Source organism: Hakea prostrata, chromosome 5, assembly GCF_041222555.1.
Source record: "Hakea prostrata isolate BN-2017 chromosome 5, UWA_Hpros_2, whole genome shotgun sequence".
Taxonomy (NCBI): Eukaryota; Viridiplantae; Streptophyta; class Magnoliopsida; order Proteales; family Proteaceae; genus Hakea; species Hakea prostrata.
The window spans coordinates 50,548,064-50,573,034 of record NC_142604.1 but is presented as its reverse complement, the minus strand read 5'-3'; the positions used below and the strand labels follow the sequence as shown (position 1 = coordinate 50,573,034).

Below are 24,971 nucleotides of genomic sequence, written 5' to 3'. Positions count from 1 at the left end.
TATGATAATACATCTAAAGTTGTCAACAACCATGAGGATGGATTGTTGGCAGCATCTTAACTTGAGAAAGAGTAAAAGAGAAAATGAGGTAAAAAGATGAACATGCAATATAAATATAATTTTAAATTAAATAAACTAACATAGGTTCTGGTAGGGTTGGGCCAGGTAGGTCCAAGGGCTAAACCCTAACTTGACCAGAACTTGTTTGGGTTGATTGATTTGTAACATAAGCCAGTCCTTTGGGTTGAAAAAATCGGTTTGGGATTGGGCCTATTCAGGCCAATATGGTTATATTGACGCCCTTGGTTTTGGGTACTTCTTCTTTTCTTTCTTTTTTTTTCAAGTAAGAAACACCGGAAACTATTTTTTGGTGGATTATCAAATAGATCGATATCTTAGACAACTTGCTACATCCAACTTTGATTCCTACAGTATCGTCATTGGCCATATAACAATATTTGGAGAGCTTAGTTCCTTTGTCACTAAGGATGCAAGGTAATTAGCTATATATCGGATTAGCTTTATAGAATAAATGTGCTAATTTTCCATGTTTTTCTTTGAGAGAAGTCTTGCAAATTTTTCATTTTATTGTCTGAAAGAAGTCTTGCAAACCCACCAGGCCCCAGTGCTTGAAAGAAGTCTTGCTTACATTAGATAGACGCATAGACCACCGCCAATGAATCAAATTCCCCTCAAATTTTTTGAATCCTCTCTAGCAAACTCCAAACAGACAACAACATCAGCTTCAAACTCAGCTTTGAAATTCGTCTTTATGCTAATCAATCACCATTATTCAATGAATTCAACTAGACAATCAATGGTTCCTTCGAAATTTTTGGTCTCGCTTCCATGGATATCTATTCGCGTAAGCATTGGCCAGTGCCTTTAGGGCCTGTTTGGTTACATAATTATGGAGATTTCAAATCTATAGATTTCAAATCTATGGATTTATAATTTATAAAATTAGATGTTTGGTTGTGAAATGAAATATGTGGATTCATCCTAAAACACTATTTGATCGACGTGATTTTTGTGAATGTGCGAAATGTATAGCTTTTTTAAAATCCCTGGATTTCACATATTACCCATAAATCTAGAGATTCACGTTTTTAGTGTAAAAAGGTGAATCTCTAGATTTCATGAATCTAGAGATTTTACAACCATACAACCAAAGGTATAATTCTCAAATGCATGAATCCATGAGCAACCTTAGGCATTGGCCGATGCCTTTAAGAAATCCAACGTTTAGATTTTGTTTTGTTAATTTAAAATGTTTTTCAAATTATATTCACACCCTGTAAAACAGTCTCTTTTTATAGAATCCCCACAAAATCCTGAATTCACAAAATGAGGCCAACATTCTCCTTTGCACCGAAAAAACAAGATTTTTTTTTCTCTAAACCCTAGCCACGGCCGCTGTTCTTGCTGCCCTTGTCTCCGGCGGCGGCAACCCAATCAATATATTCCAATAATCTCTGTGTTCTCTGATACCTTCATTTTCCTGATTGGTGGTTCCATACGTTGCTATGGATTGCTCAATCAGAAAAAACTGCCTCCATGTTGGTAAATTCTGATCCAATCAGGTCCTTGGAGCTTCAATCTTACGAACAACCAAACATTGTAGATTTTAAGATATTATTTCACTGTGTCTACCAAATATAGTTTGTTAGGAAAGCATAACATACAGATGAAAATAACGAAATGATGAACTTGCTTGCGAGTGTTACCAAATATAAAAAAGATATTGGCTGCAAGAAAACTCTAGCACTCTTTACCCTTCTTGGTTGTGTATGATCACAACCCAGGACTGCAAGTGCTCTACAGATGGCTGTTTTGTCCCACGATTTAGGGCAACTTGGGAAAATAGGTTTTTCTCATGTGACAAATCACCAATCGATTTTGGGTTCCTAATGTAAATTTAAAAAAATTTAGAAACCAAAATGTAAAATATCTTTCATATTTACACTTATACACACTGTTTACTCCTGACCGTTGGATCACAAAGAAGATATGGCATCTTTTCAGCGCTGACCAGATGATATCTTCATAGACGTAAACAAAAATCTGATCTTTTGTCTTCTTTGGGGTCTTGACCATTCATGGAATTCAGATGCAAGGTACCATTGCTCAAATCAACCAGAAATGAAGTACTATGGGTACGATGACTCTTGGTTCTTGAATATGTCATTTCAAAATTGAGTCCGGATCAGCTCCCCCGACAAGTGCTCCCAGACGGGTTCCCGCCGAACAAAACAGTGGGGTCCACGGTGAAAAACACTTTTTAGAAAAATAAAAAAGAATTTAAAATTTCATCTGTGGGCCCCACTATTTTGTGTGGTCGGAACCTGTCGGGGAGCACTCTGTGCTACCCCGTTGGGGTGAGATCCGGATTCCTCAAAATCTCCCTTGACTTTCCAATTATGCTGTAAGGAAAACAATGTTTGACGACTTTAGGAGGATGAGTGTCGGCATGAATCTGTTGAAATAGAAGCACAAGTTGCCGAAGAAGTAGAACAAGTGGGCAAGTGGAGCAAGTTGAGTGGTACAAGAAGCCCAAGTTGCCCAAGAAAGCCAGTAACTTGTTGATTTCAAGATTATGTCAGCTAGCTACTTGGAGATTAGGAGCTGAAAGGCATGATTCAAGATGATAAATTAGATAGAGAGTGGTTTACTATATAAGTTAATTATAGATTTCTTTTATTGAGAGGTTCATTTGGGCCAGCTTAGGCTCAGCATGACGACATCTTTAACATAGTTTTTATATATAGTTTAAATATACCATCAATAGAGCAGCTTTGGATGATAGTAATTTTCAATTTTCTTAGCATCTTCACTTACTGCAAAGGTCTGTTCTTGCTTATTTAGAGTTCTCCTCTTCTGCAACAAGGAGGAAAAAGATTAATTGCTGCCAATTACACTCCCAGGCTTTCTTGCCTAGAGCTGCTTTGAGAGGTTATACTCTATGAAAGTCATTAAAGGGGAAAATTTTACTTAATAGAAACAGAAGAAGAACCATAAATCTGGTTTTGCTTCTTGGAGGCCTTCTTCTATCAATAGGTGCAGCTGCCATTACAGTTCCACCCCTAGCCTTGCCGGGCTGCCAAGAGAAATGTGGAAATGTAAGCATTCCCTACCCATATGGCATTGGAGAAGGATGCTTCTTGGGTTCTGATGACAATTTTCAAATATTATGCGAGGCAAGGAATGGCAGCAGCGTCAAACCTTACGTTGGAATTTATAAGGACATGGAGGTCCTTCAGGTATCATTGGATGCTCCAGAGATAAGTATTAGTAGCTTTTATGCTATTCAATGTTTCAATTCAACTGGAGAAACTCAGAGGCAAACCTACTGGATGAGTATGGGAGGGTCACCTTTCACCTTCTCAGCGACCAGAAACAAGTTTTTCTCTGTTGGGTGTGACACAACGGGAGACATAGGCGACCCCGTGGATTACAACTTCACCCTTGGGTGCTCCTCCTTGTGCAGTGACATGGGCAGTGTGAGGAATGGTTCTTGCACTGGAATTGGTTGTTGCCAGACTTCAATCCCTTCAAATCTCAAGCATTTCGTGGTTTTTATTGCAAGTATATATAACCACACAGGGATCTTGCAGTACAATCCTTGCAGCTATGCTTTCTTAGCTGATCAAGACTGGTACAACTTCAAAGTTTCAGATCTCTCTACTGATAATTTTGCCAATGCAACTATTCCGGTGGTCATGGACTGGGCGATTGGGAATCAAACATGTGAAGTAGCAGTTCAAGATGCAACTTCATATGCTTGTGGTCAGAATAGCCAGTGTTCCAATGCCACAAACGGCCCTGGCTATCAATGTTTCTGCAAAAAAGGCTTCCAAGGAAACGCCTATCTCTCTCAAGGATGCCAAGGTACATATGTTGATTAATTATTTTCCGTTTTACAAGGCAGAATTATGCATTTTACCTTCAGTCTAGATTCTCCACCATTTAAAGTAGATGTCTGTGTTTTCACACGTCTCTGACATATATTAGGAGAGAGAGCTACCTCTGGAGTTCGACAAAATGAACTATCTTGACGGGTAGAGGTCTGGACTCTTTTATCTTTGTCATCACTAACCATTTTTAAATGTCCATATGTGACTGCTGGATTTATAAAAACATTGATGAATGTGCAAAGGGATACAACAATTCATGCTATTCGATTGCAATTTGCACGAACACCTTTGGGAGCTACAACTGCTCTTGCCCACAAGGCTATTACGGCGATGGCTGGGTAAATGGGACCCAATGTACCCATGATGTTCAATCTTCTCAATTGATAAGCATTATTTTAGGTAATTTTTCTTTAGATATATGCTTTCCATTTTCGTGCTAAAATGTTTCTTTTCTCTAGTTATTTCATTAACTTGTACTCTACCTATCTAGTGCTAATAATCTTTCTTACATGTCAACACTTCTAGACCACTGCGTATGCCCTAGACTTAAAAATAAGTATCTCAATATCAAATTAGGTTGATCATCTGCTGTATTCTTCTCTCTCTCTGTTTTTCTATAACTTGTATATATTGGAGAGGGTTAAGTTATTCACAGAAGCAAAGTCCTGATCCCAAGAAGATTTGAACCCTTGACTTCTTACTTATAAATCTGTAAAACCGAGGTCTCTTTGACACTAACTTGGATATGACTATAGACTTTTTTTTCCTGTTACTGAACAACATTATATGAGACCAAAGTATACAATAAAGATTTAATTTTTTCTATATCTTTTTTCTTTTTGGCAAACAATTTTTTCTATATACAGGTACTGGTTTGGGCACTGTATTTCTACTTGTTTGCATCTTTTTCTCATATTGGACCATCAAAAGAAGAAGGCTTGTCAAACTCAGGCAAAAGTTTTTCCAACAAAATGGGGGTTTGCTACTGCAACAACAAATAGCATTGCGTAAAAGTGTTGAAGAAACAGCAAAGATTTTCACCATAGAAGAAATAGAAAAGGCAACCAACAACTTCCATGAAAGTCAAGTACTTGGCCAAGGTGGGCAGGGGACGGTTTACAAAGCAACGTTACCTGGAGGCAAAGTTGTGGCAGCTAAGAAAGCCAAAAGAATGGATAGAGGGCAGATTATAGAGTTCATAAACGAGGTTAATATTCTCTCCCAAATCAAGCACAGGAACGTGGTCAAGCTCTTGGGGTGTTGCTTAGAGACAGAGGTTCCATTGTTAGTTTATGAGTTTATCTCCCATGGAACCCTCTTCCAACATATCCACAATAGAGATCATACAGTTTCTATCTCATGGGGAAATCGTTTAAGAATAGCTGCTGAAACAGCTGGAGCTCTAGCATATTTGCATTCTGCCCATTCAGTACCCATCCTTCATAGGGATGTCAAGTCTGCCAATATATTATTAGATGCAAATTTCTCGGCAAAAGTATCTGATTTTGGGGCTTCAAGATTTGCTCCTTTAGATCAAACTCAAATGTCTACACTAATTCAAGGCACCTTAGGTTATTTAGACCCGGAATGCTTCCATAAAGGTAAACTTACTGATAAAAGTGATGTTTACAGCTTTGGTGTTGTTCTTGTAGAACTCTTGACTGGGCAAAAGCCACTTCCACCAGAAGGATTTGGCGAACATAGAAACCTAGCTATGCACTTTCTTTGTGCAATGGAAGACAAGAAACTATTTCAAATTCTTGATGTCTGCATGGTAAATGAGAAAAACGAAGACCAATTTTTGGTTGTTGCTGAGCTTGCAAGAAAGTGTTTGAATGTTAAAGGGGAAGAAAGGCCAACAATGAAAGAAGTTTCAACAAAGCTTGAATCTTTGAGAAACTTCTTTGAACATACATATCCAGTACAACATGAACACGAGGAAAAAGAACACTCTGGGGAAGAACCATTGATAAGTTCTACTGTCAATGCACGTTGTCAAGGAAGCTTGGGAGATAGTGACATGTTTTCATTACAGAATGGTCGTTGATTGTTTACCCTAATTATCATTGAAGTATTTGTGAAAAATATCATGCTAGACTTAAATTATGGTGTGTATTATCATTGTTTCTACTCCTCTTTCTTGTTGAACTTCAATGTTTTGTATCGTGCTTTGGTAAAATACTGATTTTTAATTACCTATTTCTGTTACATTCCTGTAAAGGATAATGATTAAGTTCTACTCGAAATTCATCTTCACAGACGTATTATCAGAATTCCATTCAAACTCAAATCTCAAGAGGCACAACCCTGACATTCATTTGAATTATGTAACCCTAGCTTCAATCCTTGTATTATTCATACTCTTAACTCTTCTAATGAAAACACTATAAATGAATAGAGCAAATGACCGATATATATTTTTCTCTTTCAATTCCTATACAAATTTTTGATATATGTTTGTATGGAGGATTCCTTGTCTTTGTAATGAAAATGAAGAGAAAGGAATGAGTGATAACTATATTCTTAATTGAAAGTGAACAAATCTCATCTCACGATGGACATAGGGTGCTATTGAGCCACATAAATCTTTGGTGCTTGATTATATGGTTTTATTTGTGTTTTTCAATACTATTTGCTTCATGTTAGGTTATCTTTTCCTAAACTCTAGGCCTGTTCTTTTTTGTTGTTGTGGGGGGGGGGGGGGGGGGGGGGTGAGTTTTCTATCATCCTGATGATGTTATCAAGCAAGTGGCAAAGACTATTGGGGATGCCAAAGAGACCTGAAAAGTTGCGTATGGAAGGTTGTAAAGAAATGAAGAATGGACCTCGATATGATTACACCATTATGCGATGGATCTTGAATCTACAGTACTAGAGGTGTATACAAGTCCCAAAAGTATCTACAAGGTGAAGACCCTGAGCAAGTTTCTTTTTACCATGAAGAAGTAATCTATTTGTTTGATTTGAAAACAAAAAAATAAGTAACCCATTCTCCACTAATGGAGAAGTATTGGTATCTAGGAGAATATTCATCTTTTCTTGTCATATCAAAAGCCAACTTGTCTCTCTACATAGATGATACAGTGGAGGATGACATATGAAGCCTCTTCATTAGCATTGTAGCTTCCGATATCTTATGGACACCTATTGAGAACTTCTTTGTATGAAACTGATGAAGTCATGACCACCCTTTTGTCTAATGGAACAAAAAAGAAGTTCAATGACATTAAGTTATGTCTAGTGACTTTTACGTTCTAGGCAGCCAGTTCTAGTGGGAAATTGTTTTTACATGTTTTTCTGTTGGGCACTGTTCTTTGTTTGCAGATGAGTTTGATGAACTCATTATAGAAATATTACAAGAGCATGATTGGAACAAGTTGCTGTCTGATAAAGTCATCATAGGAATGAAAAAGAAAGCTGAAGTTGCAAGCCTCTAGTCTTTGGAGAACTCCTCCTGAGGCTTTGCTCTTCATGTAAAAAGTAGTCGGGTGTGTCCCTAATATCAAAAACATCGTATCCCTATTTATTTTGCTTTCTTTGAGATATATTCTGCAATAGCCATTCTCCAAACCAATTTTCTTACGGGTTTGTTCTTAATAACAAAATAGTGATCTGTTTTAACAAACACAAGGCATCCATTTTCCTATTCTCCGAGAATTAAAAAATGCAAAAACTATTCTCCACGATCTTTACCAAATGTGCCCTAACTCACTAGGAGAAGGTCTCACTATTTCAATACCTTGGCCTCAATTTACAATTGAAATCCACCGATCACAATAGTTAAGGCTTATACGTGAGTATTAGAAACTCCAATTAGTGTTAGTGTAGGTTGCCATAGAGAGTGTGTGTTTAGGTTGAGGACATTAGTGTTTACGTTGTTTGGGTGATTAATGCAACCTATGCCCACAGGAGAGTGAAATAATTCCACTAGTTTGAAATGACGTGTTATATGCTCTTTATAGAGATTTTGTCCAGCCTAGAGTTGTTCTTCTTTAGTCATCTAGGATTTTGGTAGTTGTGATGTTATGGAGTCCTAGTATTACATGTCTTGTGGCGGTGGTTAGGGTTTACCAGCTGCTTTTGAGAGGAAACTTTAGCCGCATACGCTCAAGGAGGAGAAATGACTAGGGTTTTGACTGAATTTCCAAGTACGTCATTGACAGTGAGAAAGGTATTTCTTGCAACAATTTGCTCTAGCATACTAATTTTTACCTCACTTAACCTTCCTATTCGGAGGAATTTAGGCTACTGGAGCATCTGCCATTTTATACTTTGTCTTGTTTTCCAATTAATCTTTTCTAAGGTAACAGTTAATTTGAATTGAGTGAAAGCAAGGAAAGAACAAATGGCATCCCCCAGTTACACCAACGACACTACTGAAACTCAGATAAATTTTCTCCCACCTTCTGCTTTGCCACTTCCATTCAACTAAATTACCTCTCACATTGCACCCCACACACACCCCCCCCCCCAAAAAAAAAAAAAAGAAGAAGAAAAAGAAGAAAGTTGCCTCTTAAATCCAAATCTCGCCATTGTTGTAATCACATTCCAAACCAGCTAAGTAATCATCCAGTGGATCATAACTGAACTAGAAACACCTACACTGATGGTAATAAACGTAATCCATTTGAACCGTTAGGTTGAATATATTAATTGTTGGTGACCATGCACTTGCATCACTTTGGCTTCAATCAACCTATCCACAAACAAACCAAAAAAAAAGGCCTGTTTTGTTTGACTTCAAGCCCGTGTTGCTCAATCGTACGGGGAACCTAACTGGGATTACATTCAAAACATTCTTATGAAGGTAGGTGTCTCTCTCGATGTAGCTTGTGGATTGTTCCTTCCTTCGCCTTTTTCTTGCTTTGCCAGAATTTCTTTTAGGGTTTCAAGTCAATTTGATTGAGAACACTTTGATTTGGAGTGGTGCAGCATACCTGCATCTATTGCTAGAGCAAAAAACTTAAGCTTAATTAGTTGATAAGAAGAACCAGTGTCAACAACGATCTTTTTCTTTTTTGCTTTTATAAATGTTCCACTTGTCTCTTGGTCTTCTTCTCTTCTTTGATATTTATGTTGACTAAAGGAGGACGACACATTTAAAATTTGACAGAAAGGAACAAGCAGAGATTCTGCAAGTAAAGTTCAATGACTTCTCTCTTGAAGCTAAAATTTAATATTCCCCAATGGGGCTTAAGATATACAACTAAAACTTTTGTCATCTTGAAATCAATGATATTTTTGTCTGAAAGAGTCTCCGGTCTCTCTTATAATTTGTAGAAGAATTTGGCGAGGAGCTTGGAGCTTGGAAATCTATTGGCTTCTCCGTTGAACAAGTAGAGCAAGTGGAGCAACTGGTTGAACAAGTGGAGCAAGCTGAGGTGGGACAAGACGCAATAGTTGCTGGAAGAAGGAAGTCACCTGGCTGATTCATTCCATGCTTGTGTCAATCATCAAGAGAATAAAATATTAATTGATCAATATTTTGTTTCTAGGTAATATACTAAAAGGAAAATTTCAGCAACATCTCAAGATAATTCGTAAAATGTATGGATATTTCGAAACCATGCCAAATTGACAACGACCCTCCAAAATGCCTCCTAAACTTGCACAGTAATACATCCTGTTAGTAAATTTCATTAAGTCACAATTAGATAATTTCATAAATTTTATATTCTTCTTAATCTCTTGTAATTTTACAATGTTGTCCCAATAAAATAAAATCATAAATTTCATCTTCTTTATTATTATTCCATAAATTCCATCTTCTATAGAATAACACAACTAGGGAAATATTTAACGTATTTTGGAATATTTGTGTGTTTTACCAATTATCCTGAGATGTACTTGAAAATTTTCCAAATAAATAAGAGCTTTTAACTATCCAGATTCCATAAACAAGATGAAGTAAAGACTATGAAACCGTGAAGTTATTTATATCAAACGCTAGACATTCAAGCGAAACTACTTGAAAAGATAGAGAGAGTAAAGCCATGAATCTGATTTTGCTTATTATTGGTTTTCTTTCATCGATAGGAGCGACTGCCATTACAGTTCCTCCTATAGCCTTGCCTGGTTGCCAGGATCGATGTGGAAATGTAAGCATACCTTACCCATTTGGCGTCAGAGAAGGATGCTACAAAAATGTTAGCTATCTTATAACATGCAAGCCCAGAAATATGAGCATCGATGGAGCTTACCAAGGACTTGGCAACATAGAAGTCTTTGCTGTGTCACTGGACGGATCAGCGATATTCTATAGTGCATTTCATGCTATTCAGTGTTTCAATTCAACTTGGTATGAAACAATTGGACAATACTACTCCATGGATATGGAGGATTTACCTTTGAGGTTCTCTGCAACAAGAAATATGTTTACGGCTATTGGATGCGACACTGTTGGTGCCATAAGTGAGTTTCAGGATCAAAACTTCACAAGCGCGTGTATATCCTCTTGCAGTGATATCAAAAGTGTAAAGAATGGGTCTTGTACAGGAATTGGTTGTTGTCAGACTTCAATCCCTCTCAATCTGAAACGTTTCGACGTATATCTTGGCAGTGAAAATAATCACTCCAGGATCTGGTTTTCCAACCCTTGCAGTTATGCTTTCTTGGCTGACAAAGACTGGTTTACCTTCAGATTATCAGATTTCTCGGCTACTAGTAGTTTTGCCAATTCGCTTATTCCAATGGTGATGGATTGGGCAATTGAGAGTCAAACATGCGAAGAAGCAGTTGGAGATACAAACTCGTATGCTTGTGGACCAAATAGCTACTGCTCTGATTCCACTAATGGTCCTGGATATCGATGTTTCTGCAAAGATGGTTTCCAAGGAAATCCTTATCTCCCTCAAGGATGCCCAGGTGATAATCATACATTTGCTTTGATAGATTCTTGTTTCATTTCAAAATGATTTGCGTCCGTTACCACCAGGACTAATCTTTAGGATTAGCATTTTAAATCTAACAAATATTTATTGCTCATGTATCATGTTGGGTTAACAGATATAAATGAATGTGAGACGGGGTACAATAATTCTTGTTCTTCAAATGCCATTTGTGCCAACACCTATGGGAGCTACAATTGCTCTTGTCCACAAGGTTTCCATGGTGATGGCTTGATAAATGGAACACGTTGCATACCTGATCAGAAAGCTCTTTCATTGATAAGCATTATTTTAGGTAATTTTTACATACATCTTTTAACACTTAACGTTTTATAATTTTAGGAGTGAAATTTCTTTCTTTCTTTTTTCCTATTTTTCTTATGGCATGAAGCGTAGAATAGAAAATTTCCCATAATGCGAATTTTATTGCAACATCTTGTGAATAAGAAACACAATTTTTATCAATGATCGAACTCCATCTAGATTTGTTGCTTGCTTATTCATTTATATAAAGGTAATCCATTACTAAAGAAGGGGAGAAGAAACTAATTAAAGGGTGGAAAAAAGAATACAAAACATAGAGGATAGGAAAATATATAGCAACAAGAATGAAAGCTTCCTCCTGAACTTCACTGGGACAAAGAACCCTACAAACAAGAAATTCAGACCTGTGTTCTGCGGTTAACCCTACACAACCTACAATCCTCATTTAGGACTTACTTCTTTTTTTTTTTTCTTGCAATAAAAAAAAATTAGGAGACAAAAATTGATCAGAAGCAAAGATCTCACTAAGAATTTTCTCAATCAGATTCTTGACCAGCTTTAATTTGGATGAATTACATGTTAATGCCTAAGGAAGATCCATATTTCACTGTGTCTAATTGGCCATGATTATGTCTTTGTGGCAGCTTCGATCATACCCTACCACCTCCCCTTTTGGAAAATTTATAGGAGGGATGTAATGTAGTAAAGATGGTGCCTCTTTAAGCTCTAGTGGATTTGGACACTCTTTTATCTTCCAATACAGTTCTTACCTTTCAATAAGAAAGGAAAGATATTAACTGAAGTTTGTTACTGTGCAGGTGTTGGTTTATCCATTATATTTCTACTTGTGTGCATTTATTTTTCATATTGGGCAATCAAGAAAAGAAGACTTATCAAACTCAGAGAGAAAAACTTCCAACAAAATGGGGGTTTGCTATTACAACAACAAATAGCTATGCATGAAGGTCAAACTGCAAAGATTTTCACTGAGGAAGATCTCAAAAAGGCTACCAACAATTTCGATAATAGTAGAATACTTGGGGAAGGAGGGCATGGTACAGTTTTCAAAGGAATATTATTGAGTGGGAAAGAAGTGGCAATTAAGAAGTCCAAAATAACAGATAGAGGGCAGATTATAGAGTTCATAAATGAGATTGATATCCTTTCCCAAATCAATCATAAGAATGTGGTAGGGATCTTGGGATGTTGTTTAGAGACAGAGGTCCCATTGTTGGTTTATGAGTTCATCTCCCATGGAACCCTCTCTGAACACATTCATGGTAGGAATATTACATCTCCAATTTCATGGGAAAACCGTTTAAGAATTGCCACTGAAACAGCTGGAGCACTAGCTTATTTGCATTCTGCTCATTCAATACCTATTCTTCATAGGGATGTCAAGTCTTGTAATATCCTACTAGATGATACTTACACAGCCAAAGTTTCTGACTTTGGGGCTTCAAGATTGGTTCCTCTCGATCAAACTCAAATGACAACACTAGTTCAAGGGACCTTGGGGTACTTGGACCCGAATGCTTCCAGACAGGTCAATTGACTAATAAAAGTGATGTTTATAGCTTTGGTGTTGTTCTTGCAGAGCTCTTGACTGGGCAAAAGGCACTTTTACCTGAAGGATTTGGAGACCATAAAAGCCTAGCAATGTATTTTATTTCTTCAATGGAAGATGTTGAACCTCTCCATTTTCTTGATGATCAAGTGGTGAATGAGAGCAATAGGCACCAGATGTTAGAAGTTGGTGAGATTGTAAGAAGATGCCTAAATGTTAAAGGGAAAGAAAGGCCAACAATGAAAGATGTTGCAACAGATCTTGAATCTTTGAGAATGAGCTATGGACACACTTGGTCACAACATAAGTATGTGGGGACTGAGCACTTCATCAATGAACAATCAGCAAGATCTATTGTCAATGCAACTTCTGAACAAAATCAATGGAATGACTCTGCTATGTATGCATCTAGCCACGGCAGCCTAGGGAATAGTGTTATGCTATCATTAGAAATTGGTCGTTGATTGTTTATCTGTTTGTATACCCTAGAAAATACATAACGTTGTCTTTAATGATAAAGATCTGGGTGTTGGAAACATAAGAAGCTCAGAAGTGTGTAAGAAAGCTTGAAGATGGGATCTGGAGCTCCTGATTTCAAGTTCTGTTTCATCATTTGTTGATGTTACTAATGCTATAAGTGAGGGCTGGAGCGATTTTGCATTTATTGTGATACTCCATATATATTTTTTGGTTTGTCAACCCCGGTTTTCAAGGCTTTGCCCTGACTAATCCGGTGTTCGACCCGGGTTGCACACCTAGCTGTGGTGGATAAGTCTCCCAGCGGGAATTTTTCACATTCATAAGGTTTCGATACCGGAACCTTGCTTAAGCGGACCAAGCTACTTAAGCGGTGAGTAATACATAAATTATTTCTCAGCTTGTAATGGAATGAAATCTCTAATTATTTTAAGCTTGTATGAAGAAATAATGCTCTGGGAGAAATAATGGTGGGTGTGTCTCCTAGAGCATTATTTCTTCATACAAGCTTAAATCCATCATTGCACTCAGCTTGTAATGGAATGAAAGCTCTAATTATTTAATTTATTTTAATTAAATCATAAATTCTTTGTGAATGTTGTATTCCATTACTTTCAGAAAGATGTATAATAAATTGGAAAACAAGAAAGGAAAGAAGTGATAGAGCAATGCATATAAAGGGAAAATCCAAAGAAGGAAAATGGCTTATCTGTTATAAAGTAGAGAAAATATATTAGAAACAAGGAAGAAAACTAGAATCAGATCAATCAAAACTCTTTATTGAGTTGAGTGCATTACATATTTATAGTAAAAGTAGCGTCTTCTTTGTTATAGTATTAGGAATCGCAATCCTACCAGTTTCAGCCAATATCAAATTAAATTACATTTTGGGGTTCGGTCTTAGGCTTTGGGATAAAAAATAGTCCATGAATAATTAAACCCCATGGGCTAAACCAACATGAGAGCATTGTTTCTTCCATTACAAGATTAAATCTATTATTGCACTCAACTCGTAATGGAATGAAGATCTTTAATTATTTTATTTATTTCAATTAAATAGTAAGTTCCTTCCAAAATATTGTATTTCGTAATCTTCTTAAGAAAGTATAACATGAGGAAAAACAAGAAGGATAGAGCAATATATATAAAGGAAAATCCGAAGGAGGAAAGGGGCCTATTAACCATCTTACAAATTTACACACTAGAATGGTAACTATAAAGCCCGAATAAATCGGGTTATAACGGGTTGTGGTGCTCTAGCAGTGTGGTTCCATGACTGGTTCAATTCATTCAATTTAGACTGATGAGCCACTATTGTGATGGACTAAAACAGTTCAAAATCGATAGCTTTTTAAATCCAACACACTTCGTCCCGTACAATAAGCCTCGGGTTTGGGCCAATTCAAGCCTTATCGGGTTGGTACGGTTTGTGATCGATGCTATGGTCTAAAAATTAACACAACTATATTCAATACTAATCCTTCTTTGTATTCAATGCTCACACAATCAGGGATAGGGATGAAATGGATAGAATTTGGATCGGATAATGGTAAATATTATATCGGCATCCAAATTTGGATAATATCCTATCCGTTTCCATATGAATTCAGTCCTATATAAATGATATTTGGATTGTTATTTTTTCTTATATAGATTCTTTTAAATGGGTATGAATGCATATCAAATTCAAGTTTTTGACTACCCCTTGACCTCTTCACTATTTTATTAGTGTGGGCTAGATTTGATGTTTAAGAATTTAACAATTTTTTTCCCATTTTAATAAAGAATATTAACAATATTTAAAGTTAACAACTTATAAAAATAAGAAAACAAATCTAGGAAACTAACTTGATCCGATAATTTAATTGGTTAATCAGAAAAGAAAAAAAAATGTCTGATCAAAATATAGCACTGACATATCGGCATGCTATTTGTAATCTGATGGATTTAAAGGCCTTTAAACAGATACGGATGTGATGTCGATTATCCATTTACTGCCCTATTGAGAGGTCAGGCAAAATTTCAAAACTAAGTTGATACTCTTACAACAGCAATTTGTTCTTTTCTCCCTACTGAAGTAAAGTGGTGACTAGTACGGATCCGATTGGTGGATGATCCATGCATGCAAGGGATTTGAATCTAGAGTTAGAAGTCAATACACTCGAGGTGAAAACAGGTTTTAGGAACAAGATAGGCCATAGCTTACCAAACTACTGGCTACATAGTCAATGAAGGCGATAGAACACATAGTTGACAAATCACATTCATTTTTTAATTAATTGAAGCATCCAGAGGATATTTAATATAAGAACAACTTGTGAGTAGTCAATGGTTTTGCTTTAATTTGAATTTGGACCAGAGGCGATGTTTATCGGGTAAGATGTGAAATCATATCCAAAAGAGGAAGAACATAAATATATTGAGAAAAATAAGTGATTAGCTGTTTTTGGTTTCCTTTTACAAAAATAGCCACTCAATGTTTCACTTAACAAAAGTAGCTTAAATTATCGCATTTACAAAACTAATCAAAATAATAGTTTTTCATCTCCTTGGATATTTTTTATCCCTAAAATTGACTATACTAACTTAGGGATAAAAATATCCAAAGGGTATGAAAAAAAAAAAATGGTAATTTTTCTTTTTGGACAAAATAGTGATTTCTCCTTTTGATGCAGCTAGGTTTAAGGGTAAAAAAAATGGAAGGGGATGAAAAATTATTATTTTGGTATTACTTTACAAAGAAAACCTTTAAATCGCAAGCTTTAGTTAATATTGGTAGTTGAAACATTAAATGATTACTTAAATAGTCCACCTTTCTTGTGATTGTGATGTAAGACGGACTTCTCCATTTTTTGCGTAACTTCATAGATGTTGCGTTCTGTGATTACAGATTGAAAACAGTAAGCAACAAAGAACTGGTCAATATTTTGGTAAACAAAGGACTATACACAACAAATAGTACCAACCGAAGGGAAATCCTTTTAAAATTGACTTTCATGTTAGATATATTCAAGTTATTTTTAAATATTTCTGTTTTTTGTTCACTGAATGAGTAACGCGTAATGAATGCAGATTTTAAATTTCAGATTTATAGAACTCGTGGAAGAGAAGATATCCAAATGATTGAAATCACCAACTAGTCGGTGCATAACAAGGGAGGTTGGAAAAATTCGTCCTCCGACAGTTCACTGCGAAGTCTTTGGATAAGTCAATGAACAAAGAATGAGACCAGAAGAGGTTATTTATACCTAAAGAAAAGCACCCAAGGGGAAATTTCATGAAGATGATGATCAGTGAAACCATGAGTCTGATTTTTCTTCTCTTGGGCCTTCTTCTGTCATTAGGTGCAGCTGCCAATACAGTTTCACCTATAGCCCTGCCCGGCTGCCCAGAGAAATGTGGAAATGTAAGCATTCCTTACCCATATGGCATTGGAGAAGGATGCTTCATGGGTTCTACTGATGGTGCATTTCAAGTATTATGCGTGGCAAGGAACAGCAGCAGTGTCAGACCTTACATCGGAATTGATAAGGACATCGAGGTTCTTGAGGTATCAGTAGATCCAGCTGAGATAAGTGTTACTAGCTTATATGCTTACCAATGTTTCAATTCAACTGGAGGACAAACAGATGCGCAACTCTATTTGATGACTTTGAGGGATTCACCTTATACCTTCTCAGCGACCAGAAACAAGTTTTTCTCTATCGGATGTGACACTATGGGAGACATAAGCGACTTTATTGCTTACAACTTTTCCCTTGGGTGCTCATCTTTGTGCAGTGATATGGGCAGTGTAAGGGATGGTGCTTGCACTGGAATAGGTTGCTGCCAAACTTCGATCCCTTCCAATCTGGAACTTTTCATTGTAAATATTGCCAGTATATATAACCACACAAAGATCTGGGACTCCAATCCTTGCAGCTACGCTTTCTTGGCTGATCAAGACTGGTACAACTTCAAAGTGTCAGATCTCTCGTCTGATAGTTTTGCAAACGCAACAATTCCGGTGGTGTTGGACTGGGCGATTGGGAATCAAACATGTGAAGTTGCAGTTCGAGAGTCAGATTCATATGCTTGTGGTAAAAATAGCAATTGTTCTAATGCCAACAATGGCGCTGGCTATCAATGTTTCTGCAAAACTGGATTCCAAGGAAATGCTTATCTCCCTCGAGGATGCCAAGGTAATTCCCTTATGTTTTTTCAAAATAATTTGCTACAAATAAAATTCATCAGACATTGCTAATAATTTTTAATTGTCCATTCATGGGTGTTCGAACTACAAAGACATTGACGAATGTGAGAAGGGATACAATAATTCTTGTTATTCGATTGCTATTTGCACCAACACCTATGGGAGCTACAATTGCTCATGTCCAAAAGGCTACTATGGCAATGGCTGGATAAATGGCACTCAATGTACCCGTGATGCTAAATCTCCTCCACTGATAGGCATTATTTTAGGTAAATTTTTTTCCCTTAATCTTTAAGTCCATGACAACACTCTATGAAACCACGTATAATTCAAGGAGTCCAGATCATCTGTACTGGTCTAACTTTTTCAAGTGTTGTGTCTACAGGTACTGGTCTGAGTATTTTATTTCTACTTGTCTGCCTGTATTTTTCATATTGGGCAATCAAGAGGAAAAGGCTTATCAAACTCCGGCAAAAATTCTTCCAACAAAATGGGGGTTTGCTACTACAACAACAACTAGCTTTGTGTAAAGGTGTAGAAGAAACAGCCAAGATTTTCACCATAGAAGAGCTAGAAAAGGCAACCAACAACTTCCATGAGAGTCGAATACTTGGCCAAGGAGGACAAGGTACAGTTTACAAAGGTATATTACCTGGGGGCAAAGTTGTGGCAGCTAAGAAATCCAAAAGAATGGATAAAGGGCAGATTATAGAGTTCATAAATGAGGTTAATATCCTTTCTCAAATCAATCATAGAAATGTTGTAAGGCTCTTGGGTTGTTGTTTGGAGACAGAGGTTCCATTGTTAGTTTATGAGTTTATCTCCCATGGAACCCTCTTCCAACATATCCACAACAGAGACCATGCAACTTCTATTTCATGGGGAATCCGTTTAAGAATAGCTGCTGAAACTGCTGGATCTCTAGCATATTTGCACTCTGCCCATTTAGTACCCATCCTTCACAGGGATGTTAAGTCTGCCAATATACTATTAGATGAAAATTACACTGCAAAAGTATCTGATTTTGGGGCTTCAAGATTTGCTCCTTTAGATCAAACTCATATCTCAACACTAATTCAAGGGACCATGGGTTATTTAGACCCAGAATGCTTCCATAAAGGTCAACTGACTGACAAAAGTGATGTTTATAGCTTTGGTGTTGTTCTGACTGAGCTCTTGACTGGGCAAAAACCACTTCCACCAGAAGGTTTTGGAGAACATAAAAACTTGGCAATGCATTTTCTTTCTGCAATGGAAGACAATAAACTATTTCAAATTCTTGATGTCCGAGTAATAAATGAGAGAAATAGGGATCAATGTTTGGTTGTTGCTCAGCTTGTAAGAAGATGTTTGAATCTTAAAGGAGAAGAAAGGCCAACAATGAAAGAAGTTGCAACAGAGCTTGAATCTTTGAGAATGTTCTTCGAACATAGTCCACAACATGAATACCAGGAAACCGATTACTCTGGGAGTGAACCATTGATAAGTTCGACATTCTTTACAGCCACACAACAGGCTCAGGGAGATAGTTCTACTATCAATGCAAGTTGTCAAGGAAGCTTGGAAGATAGTGCCATGTTCTCGTTACAGAATGGTCATTGATTGTTTATTTAAATTATCATTGAGAAAATAAAATTTGTCTAGCTATTGTGACATTAATATGCTAGCCTAAAAATGTGTGTATAATATCAAACAATTGAGAATGATACATAGAATCTCATTATTTATATATGAATATCGACTCCTCTATCTTGCTTCCACAAGGTGCTAATCTGATGACCTGTTTCCATAAAATCCTCATAAGGTTTCACTATATATTTTTTTGGGGTTTTTCCCCCCCCCCCCGCGGCCCACCACAGCCCAAAAAAAATAAAAAAAAAAAAAAAAGGAGGGGGGGGGGGTGGGGGGGCGGGGTTTTTATATATAATGGGGGGGGGGTTGTGGGGTTTTTTTTTTTTTCTCTTTTGTGTTTTTCTCCCCCCTCTTTCTTTCTTTTTTTTTTTTTTTTTTTTTTTTTTTTTTAAAACCCCCCCCCCCACAACACAACACAAAAAAAAAAAAAAAAAACATGGCAACATGTCATAATCATCTAATGCCAATTCTCTTGTATGAGAAGGAAGCCCTAGTAATAGATGAAACTCATGACTTTCCTTTGTATTCCAATCTTATTCTGCATCTTCTCATATTCACATTTTTGTTTAAAGGTCAGCCAAGAACATACTAAGAGAAAAAGAGATGTACAATTTCTGAAAAGGACTCCACCACTTCATTCCTTCTTTCTCGTCTGTATTATCCACAATAATGACACAAAAACTAGTCCACTTGCATGACTTTGGCTTCAATCAAGTGAACGATTTGCCGGTTTTCTGCCAAAATAAAAACAAAGTGGCCCGTTGTGTTTGACTACATCAAATTGAAGGCCAAAGCTTGCTCATCCCTGGTGCTCAATCATGCATTGAATTTCAACTGGGTTTACATTTAAACCATTCTGATGTCGGTGTCCCTGCCCGTGGTAGTTGTAGGTTTGCTTAGTTGAAGTAACTTTTAGGGTTGAAGTCAATTTATTTAGGGTCTTGCTTAGTTGAAGTAACTTTTAGGGTTGAAGTCAATTTATTCAGCGAACATCTTTTATGGGAATCGTATAGAGCATCTTCTTCACTTCTTTGACTGATTGTTTCTGGTCATCTGCTAACGTTATTATCAAGGTTGATGGTTTCAACTTGTAACTAGATCAATTATTGCCTTGATTGAAATAGTACAATACATTGAAAAGATTGACAGAAAACTAAACTAGGGTTCTCTAAGTGACGTTTGATGACTTTTTACTTGAAACCCGTAATTTAATATGACTTATTGAAAATGATGAACCCGATACAGTAGGCTTTGGCTCATATGATATGCCAAATTCAAATCCATTTGTAATAAATAAATTGGAAAATAGTGCTTGTTTTTCAATTCTCTGTCTTTTGCTTCATTGAAGTCAAATTTGTGCAAACAGGCAGACTCCACTCATGAACCTCTGGGTCCCTTCCTCGCAAATGCCCACCATGATGTATAGAAGTCTTCTTGTATAGCTAATCTAGTACCACTTGCTCACAATTCTTCGTCTTCTAGAAATGGTCTCCTAAAGCCATCACCTTCTAGTGTAAGATACTTGATTTGTTTGGCCAAGACCTCAGTCAAACACTTACTTTTGAAGATACACCTCTGTCACAACTATCAAGCCCTAGTTGATAAGATTTTGCTCAATATGAATAATGATGTCTTATTTGGAAGTATCCCTCAATTAAGTCTAACATGTTGCGAGAATCAATAATAGATACTAAAAGAGATAGTTGAAATATAAATACAACTGTAGGGGTTCTTAATAGTTTGGTTAGCCTATCTTGTTGATGCTAATGTCGAAGATGGGTCAATGCAAGGTTGGTAGAGTGGTAGGATCCATACTTCTCAGAAGAGATGTCATGAGTTCAACCCTTGTGGACAATAAAGCTCCCTCTGAAGGTGTAATCAAAGTGCACGAAAGCTGGCCTGTCTAAACTTCAGACACAAAAAAATAATAATGTCAAAGATGGAATAGGTTGCTTGTAGATATTGATTGATAGATTTTTTTTTATGATTGAAAATTAGATGAAGCTCTTGATTGTCAAGTGTTAAACTTGAATTTAAAAATCACATCCATTATTGATTGAAAGAGTTCAAAACTTAGAATAACCACCTCTTGTGAATGGATAGATTATTTCGTTTTCATTTGACTTTAGACCTTGGGTGACAATTACAAGGTGAACTATCAAATCTTTGCAATGAGAGTATCTTAAATAAATTCTCTTTTGCATTATATTACAAAAATAATCTACAAAAACAAAGAAGGATAATATAGATAATAGCTGTTTTTTTTTTTTTTTTTTTTTTTTTTCTTCCAAGTCTCACCTATTCAGCAAAGCTGACTAGATAATCCCTGGTTTACTTTTGGGCCCATATGGATTATTATTATGATTTTTTTTTCCCCATTTTTCCCCCTCTTAACAGCACTTATAGGCTGTAGACATTGAATGAAGTCAGACCAATGGCTCTGCAGGCCAAGTCAATCAGAATTTGTTATAACAAGTGAAGCAAGTGATACAAGAGGGGCAAGCTAAGGTGGCATAAGAAGTCAAAGTTGATAGGAGAAGTAATCCTCTTGACTGGTTCCAAAATTATGTCAGTCACCTTGAGATTAACTAGTGTTTAGCTAGTAATTGAACCTGTACACCATTTATTGCAGCTCTTTGACGGAGAATAAAGAAAAAGAAAGCTCAATTTCCTTCTCTCCTTGTAAATTCTGAATTCTCTATCTCTTTAGGAGTTAATCTGAGTAGAGCTATTTCTTCACATTTCTGTTGTTAATTGGATGCTTTCCTAATGGGTATTGCATTAGGACCAAATATGGTCTGGGAGGAATTCCAGCAACTATACATCTCTTTGTTTTCCCCCATAATCTATAGGATGTATTCTCATCAAACAAACCAAATAATTGATCAATATTCTGCTTCAAGATATCTTATGCAATTGGTAACTGATGAAGGAATTTCTTAATCTTGTCACATTATTTAAAATATACAAGGTAGTAGTAACATGTCACATCCCATAACAAGATAAACCAAGAAATTTGCAGTTTGACTGCAAGCTTTCAGCTTGGGGAGAAAAAGGAAAGGAAAAAAAAAAGCTTATAATAATTTGATATAAGAGAGAACGGAAATTTCATCCTCCCACAGGTGATGGAGAAATCTTTGCCCAAGTCTGTTTTGAAATTCACACCATAAGAAGCAACTTGGAAACTCTGAATTAGTTGTTAAAATATACTTAAAGCCTTGAGGCTATTTATATCCCACGAAAGAGATCCAAGGAAATCTGCTGGAAAAGATTAGTGAAGCCATGATTCTGATTTTGCTTCTTATTGGTTTTCTTCTATCAGTAACTGGTGCAGCTGCCATTACAGCTCCACCTATAGCCTTGCCTGGTTGCCAGGATCAGTGTGGAAATGTAACCATACCCTACCCATTTGGCGTTAGAGAAGGATGCTACAGGAACAACAATTATCTGTATAACATGCGAGAAAAGAAGAGGCATCAGCATCAAAGCATACCAAGGAAATGGCACCACTGAAGTCCTTGCGATGTCACTGGATGGGTCAGCAATAGTCGGTAGTTCATTTTATGCTACTCAATGTTTCAACTCAATTGGAAATGAAACAATTGGGTTAACATACAACATGGATGTGCGAGCTTCACCTTTCAGGTTCTCAGCGACACGAAACATGTTTACAGCGATCGGATGCGACACCATCGCTAACATAGCTGAGTCTCAGGATCAAAACTTCATGAGTGGGTGTATATCCGTGTGCAATGACATGAGCAGTGTAAAGAATGGATCTTGCACAGGAATTGGCTGTTGCCAGACTTCAATCCCTCTCAATCTCAAACGTTTTGGTGTAAATCTTGGGACTATATATAATCACTCTAGGATCTGGGAATACAATCCTTGCAGCTATGCTTTCTTGGCTGATCAAGACTGGTATACCTTCAAGTTTTCAGATTTCCTGGCCGGTAGCTTTGCTGGTTCGACTATTCCAGCGGTGATGGATTGGGCAATTGGAAATCAGACTTGTGAAGAAGCAGTTCGAGATTCAGAGACATATGCTTGTGGCGCAAATAGCTATTGCTCAAATTCTACTAATGGTCCTGGATATCGATGTTTCTGCAAAGCTGGTTTCCAAGGAAACCCTTATCTTCCTCAAGGATGCTCAGGTAATTAATTTACCTGAGCTTTTCATTCATTCTTAATTCATGTTATAAATGATTTATTACTTATTTTCTTCATAACTAATAGATTAAGGTCAGAGCTTTCAAAACTATAATGAAATGTCAATTATGGATTTTGTCTTGGGTTAAGCTAATTAAGAAAAAAAAATTATACCATTTGTGCATGGATGTTGGATTGACAAAGATATAAATGAATGCGAGACGGGATACAATAATTCTTGCTCTAAGAATGCCATTTGCACCAACACATATGGGAGTTACAATTGTTCATGTCCAAAAGGCTACCATGGTGATGGTTGGATGGATGGAACTTATTGCATTCACGATCATAAATCTCTTTCATTGATAAGCATTATTCTAGGTAATTTCTTCTTTAATTCTTAATTCTCCATTTTTGCTTTTGTAACTTATTCTCTTTTTAATACAATTTTGCCCTTTTAGCAAAGAAGTAGAGATTACAATTGAAGTTTGTTATTGTGCAGGCATAGGTTTATCCATTATGTTTCTACTTGTCTGCATTTATTTTTCATTATGGGCAATCAAGAGGAGAAGACTTATCAAACTCCGAGAAAAATACTTCCAACAAAATGGGGGTTTGCTATTGCAACAACAATTAGCTTTGCAAGAAGGTGTTACAGAAACCGCCAAGATTTTCACTGAAGAAGAGCTAAAGAAGGCTACCAACAATTTCCATGAGAGTAGAATTCTTGGGGAAGGAGGGCATGGTACAGTTTTCAAAGGAATTTTATTAGGTGGCAAAGAAGTGGCAATTAAGAAATCCAAAATAATGGATAGAGCCCAAATCATAGAGTTCATAAATGAGATTGATATCCTTTCCCAAATCAATCACAGAAATGTGGTTAAGATCTTGGGCTGTTGTTTAGAGACAGAGGTTCCCTTGTTGGTTTATGAGTTCATCTCCCACGGGACCCTCTTTGAACATATTCATAAAAGGAATATTGCAGCCCCAATTTCGTGGGAGAACCGTTTAAGAATTGCCACTGAAACCGTAGAAGCACTAGCATATTTGCACTCTGCTCATTCAATACCCATCCTTCACAGAGATGTCAAATCTTGTAATATACTACTAGATGATAATTACACAGCAAAAGTATCTGACTTTGGGGCTTCAAGATTGGTTCCTCTCGATCAAACTCAAATGACAACACTAGTCCAAGGTACCTTAGGGTACTTGGATCCAGAATGCTTTCAGACAGGTCAACTGACTGATAAAAGTGATGTTTATAGCTTTGGTGTTGTCCTTGCAGAGCTCTTGACCGGGCAAAAGGCACTCCTGCCTGAAGGATTTGGTGAACATAAGAGCCTAGCAATGTATTTCATTTCTTCAATGGAAGAGAAGAAATTTCTCCATTTTCTTGATGTCCGGGTGGAGAATGAGAGCAATAGGCATCAGATGTTAGAAGTTGGTGAGATTGCAAAAAGATGCTTAAATGTTAAGGGTGAAGAGAGACCAAAAATGAAAGATGTTGCAACAGATCTTGAATCTCTGAGAATGTCCTACGGACACAGTTGGTCACAGCATAGACATGAGGAGACTGAACACTTTCCTGCTGAACCATCAACAAGTTCTACCATCCATGCAACTGCTGAACAGAATTTCAGTGATAGCTCTACTGTGTATGCATCTTGTGAAGGGAGACTGACAGATAGTGTTATGCTATCGTTACAAATTGGTCGGTGATTATTTTATTGTAGTATTTGGGTGTATATCATGGAAGTGATTAGCTCAATTAATGGAATCTTATTTATCATTGACATCTACTCCTTTCTTATCAACAAGCATAGAGACTCTCTTTTAAATATTTCTTTTCTTTTCTTTTTTTCCTTTTTTTATTATTTAGCAGGGGA

General features: G+C 36.8%; 2 protein-coding genes and 1 pseudogene across 3 annotated transcripts; all 3 read left to right on the top strand.

The window, feature by feature from the left end:
* Positions 1–3,245: 3,245 nt before the first annotated feature.
* LOC149016386 (wall-associated receptor kinase 4-like) lies at positions 3,246–13,096 on the top strand. The gene is given in 7 exon segments (XM_089156747.1): positions 3,246–3,888; positions 4,137–4,313; positions 4,781–5,953; positions 9,951–10,778; positions 10,920–11,096; positions 11,884–12,597; positions 12,600–13,096. Coding segments are annotated over 7 exon segments (4,209 nt in total).
* Positions 13,097–16,376: 3,280 nt separating this feature from the next.
* Positions 16,377–19,061, top strand: LOC149016385 (wall-associated receptor kinase 2-like). The gene is made up of 3 exons (XM_089154530.1): positions 16,377–17,290; positions 17,394–17,570; positions 17,687–19,061. The coding sequence occupies exons 1-3, from the start codon at positions 16,387–16,389 to the stop codon at positions 18,901–18,903; spliced, it is 2,298 nt and encodes a 765-aa protein (XP_089010656.1). The 5' UTR covers positions 16,377–16,386; the 3' UTR covers positions 18,904–19,061.
* Positions 19,062–22,173: 3,112 nt separating this feature from the next.
* LOC149016384 (putative wall-associated receptor kinase-like 16 pseudogene) lies at positions 22,174–24,804 on the top strand (annotated as a pseudogene). Its single transcript, XR_016173585.1, has 3 exons — positions 22,174–23,087; positions 23,287–23,463; positions 23,585–24,804. The product of XR_016173585.1 is annotated as a putative wall-associated receptor kinase-like 16 pseudogene (transcript).
* The last annotated feature ends 167 nt before the right edge of the window (positions 24,805–24,971 follow it).

Coding starts and splice junctions, on each gene's coding strand:
- LOC149016385 (XM_089154530.1), top strand. CDS start 16,387: ATGAAGATGATGATCAGTGAAACCATGAGTCTGATTTTTCTTCTCTTG. Junction 17,291..17,393: donor TCTCCCTCGAGGATGCCAAG/GTAATTCCCTTA, acceptor CGAACTACAAAG/ACATTGACGAATGTGAGAAG. Junction 17,571..17,686: donor ACTGATAGGCATTATTTTAG/GTAAATTTTTTT, acceptor TTGTGTCTACAG/GTACTGGTCTGAGTATTTTA.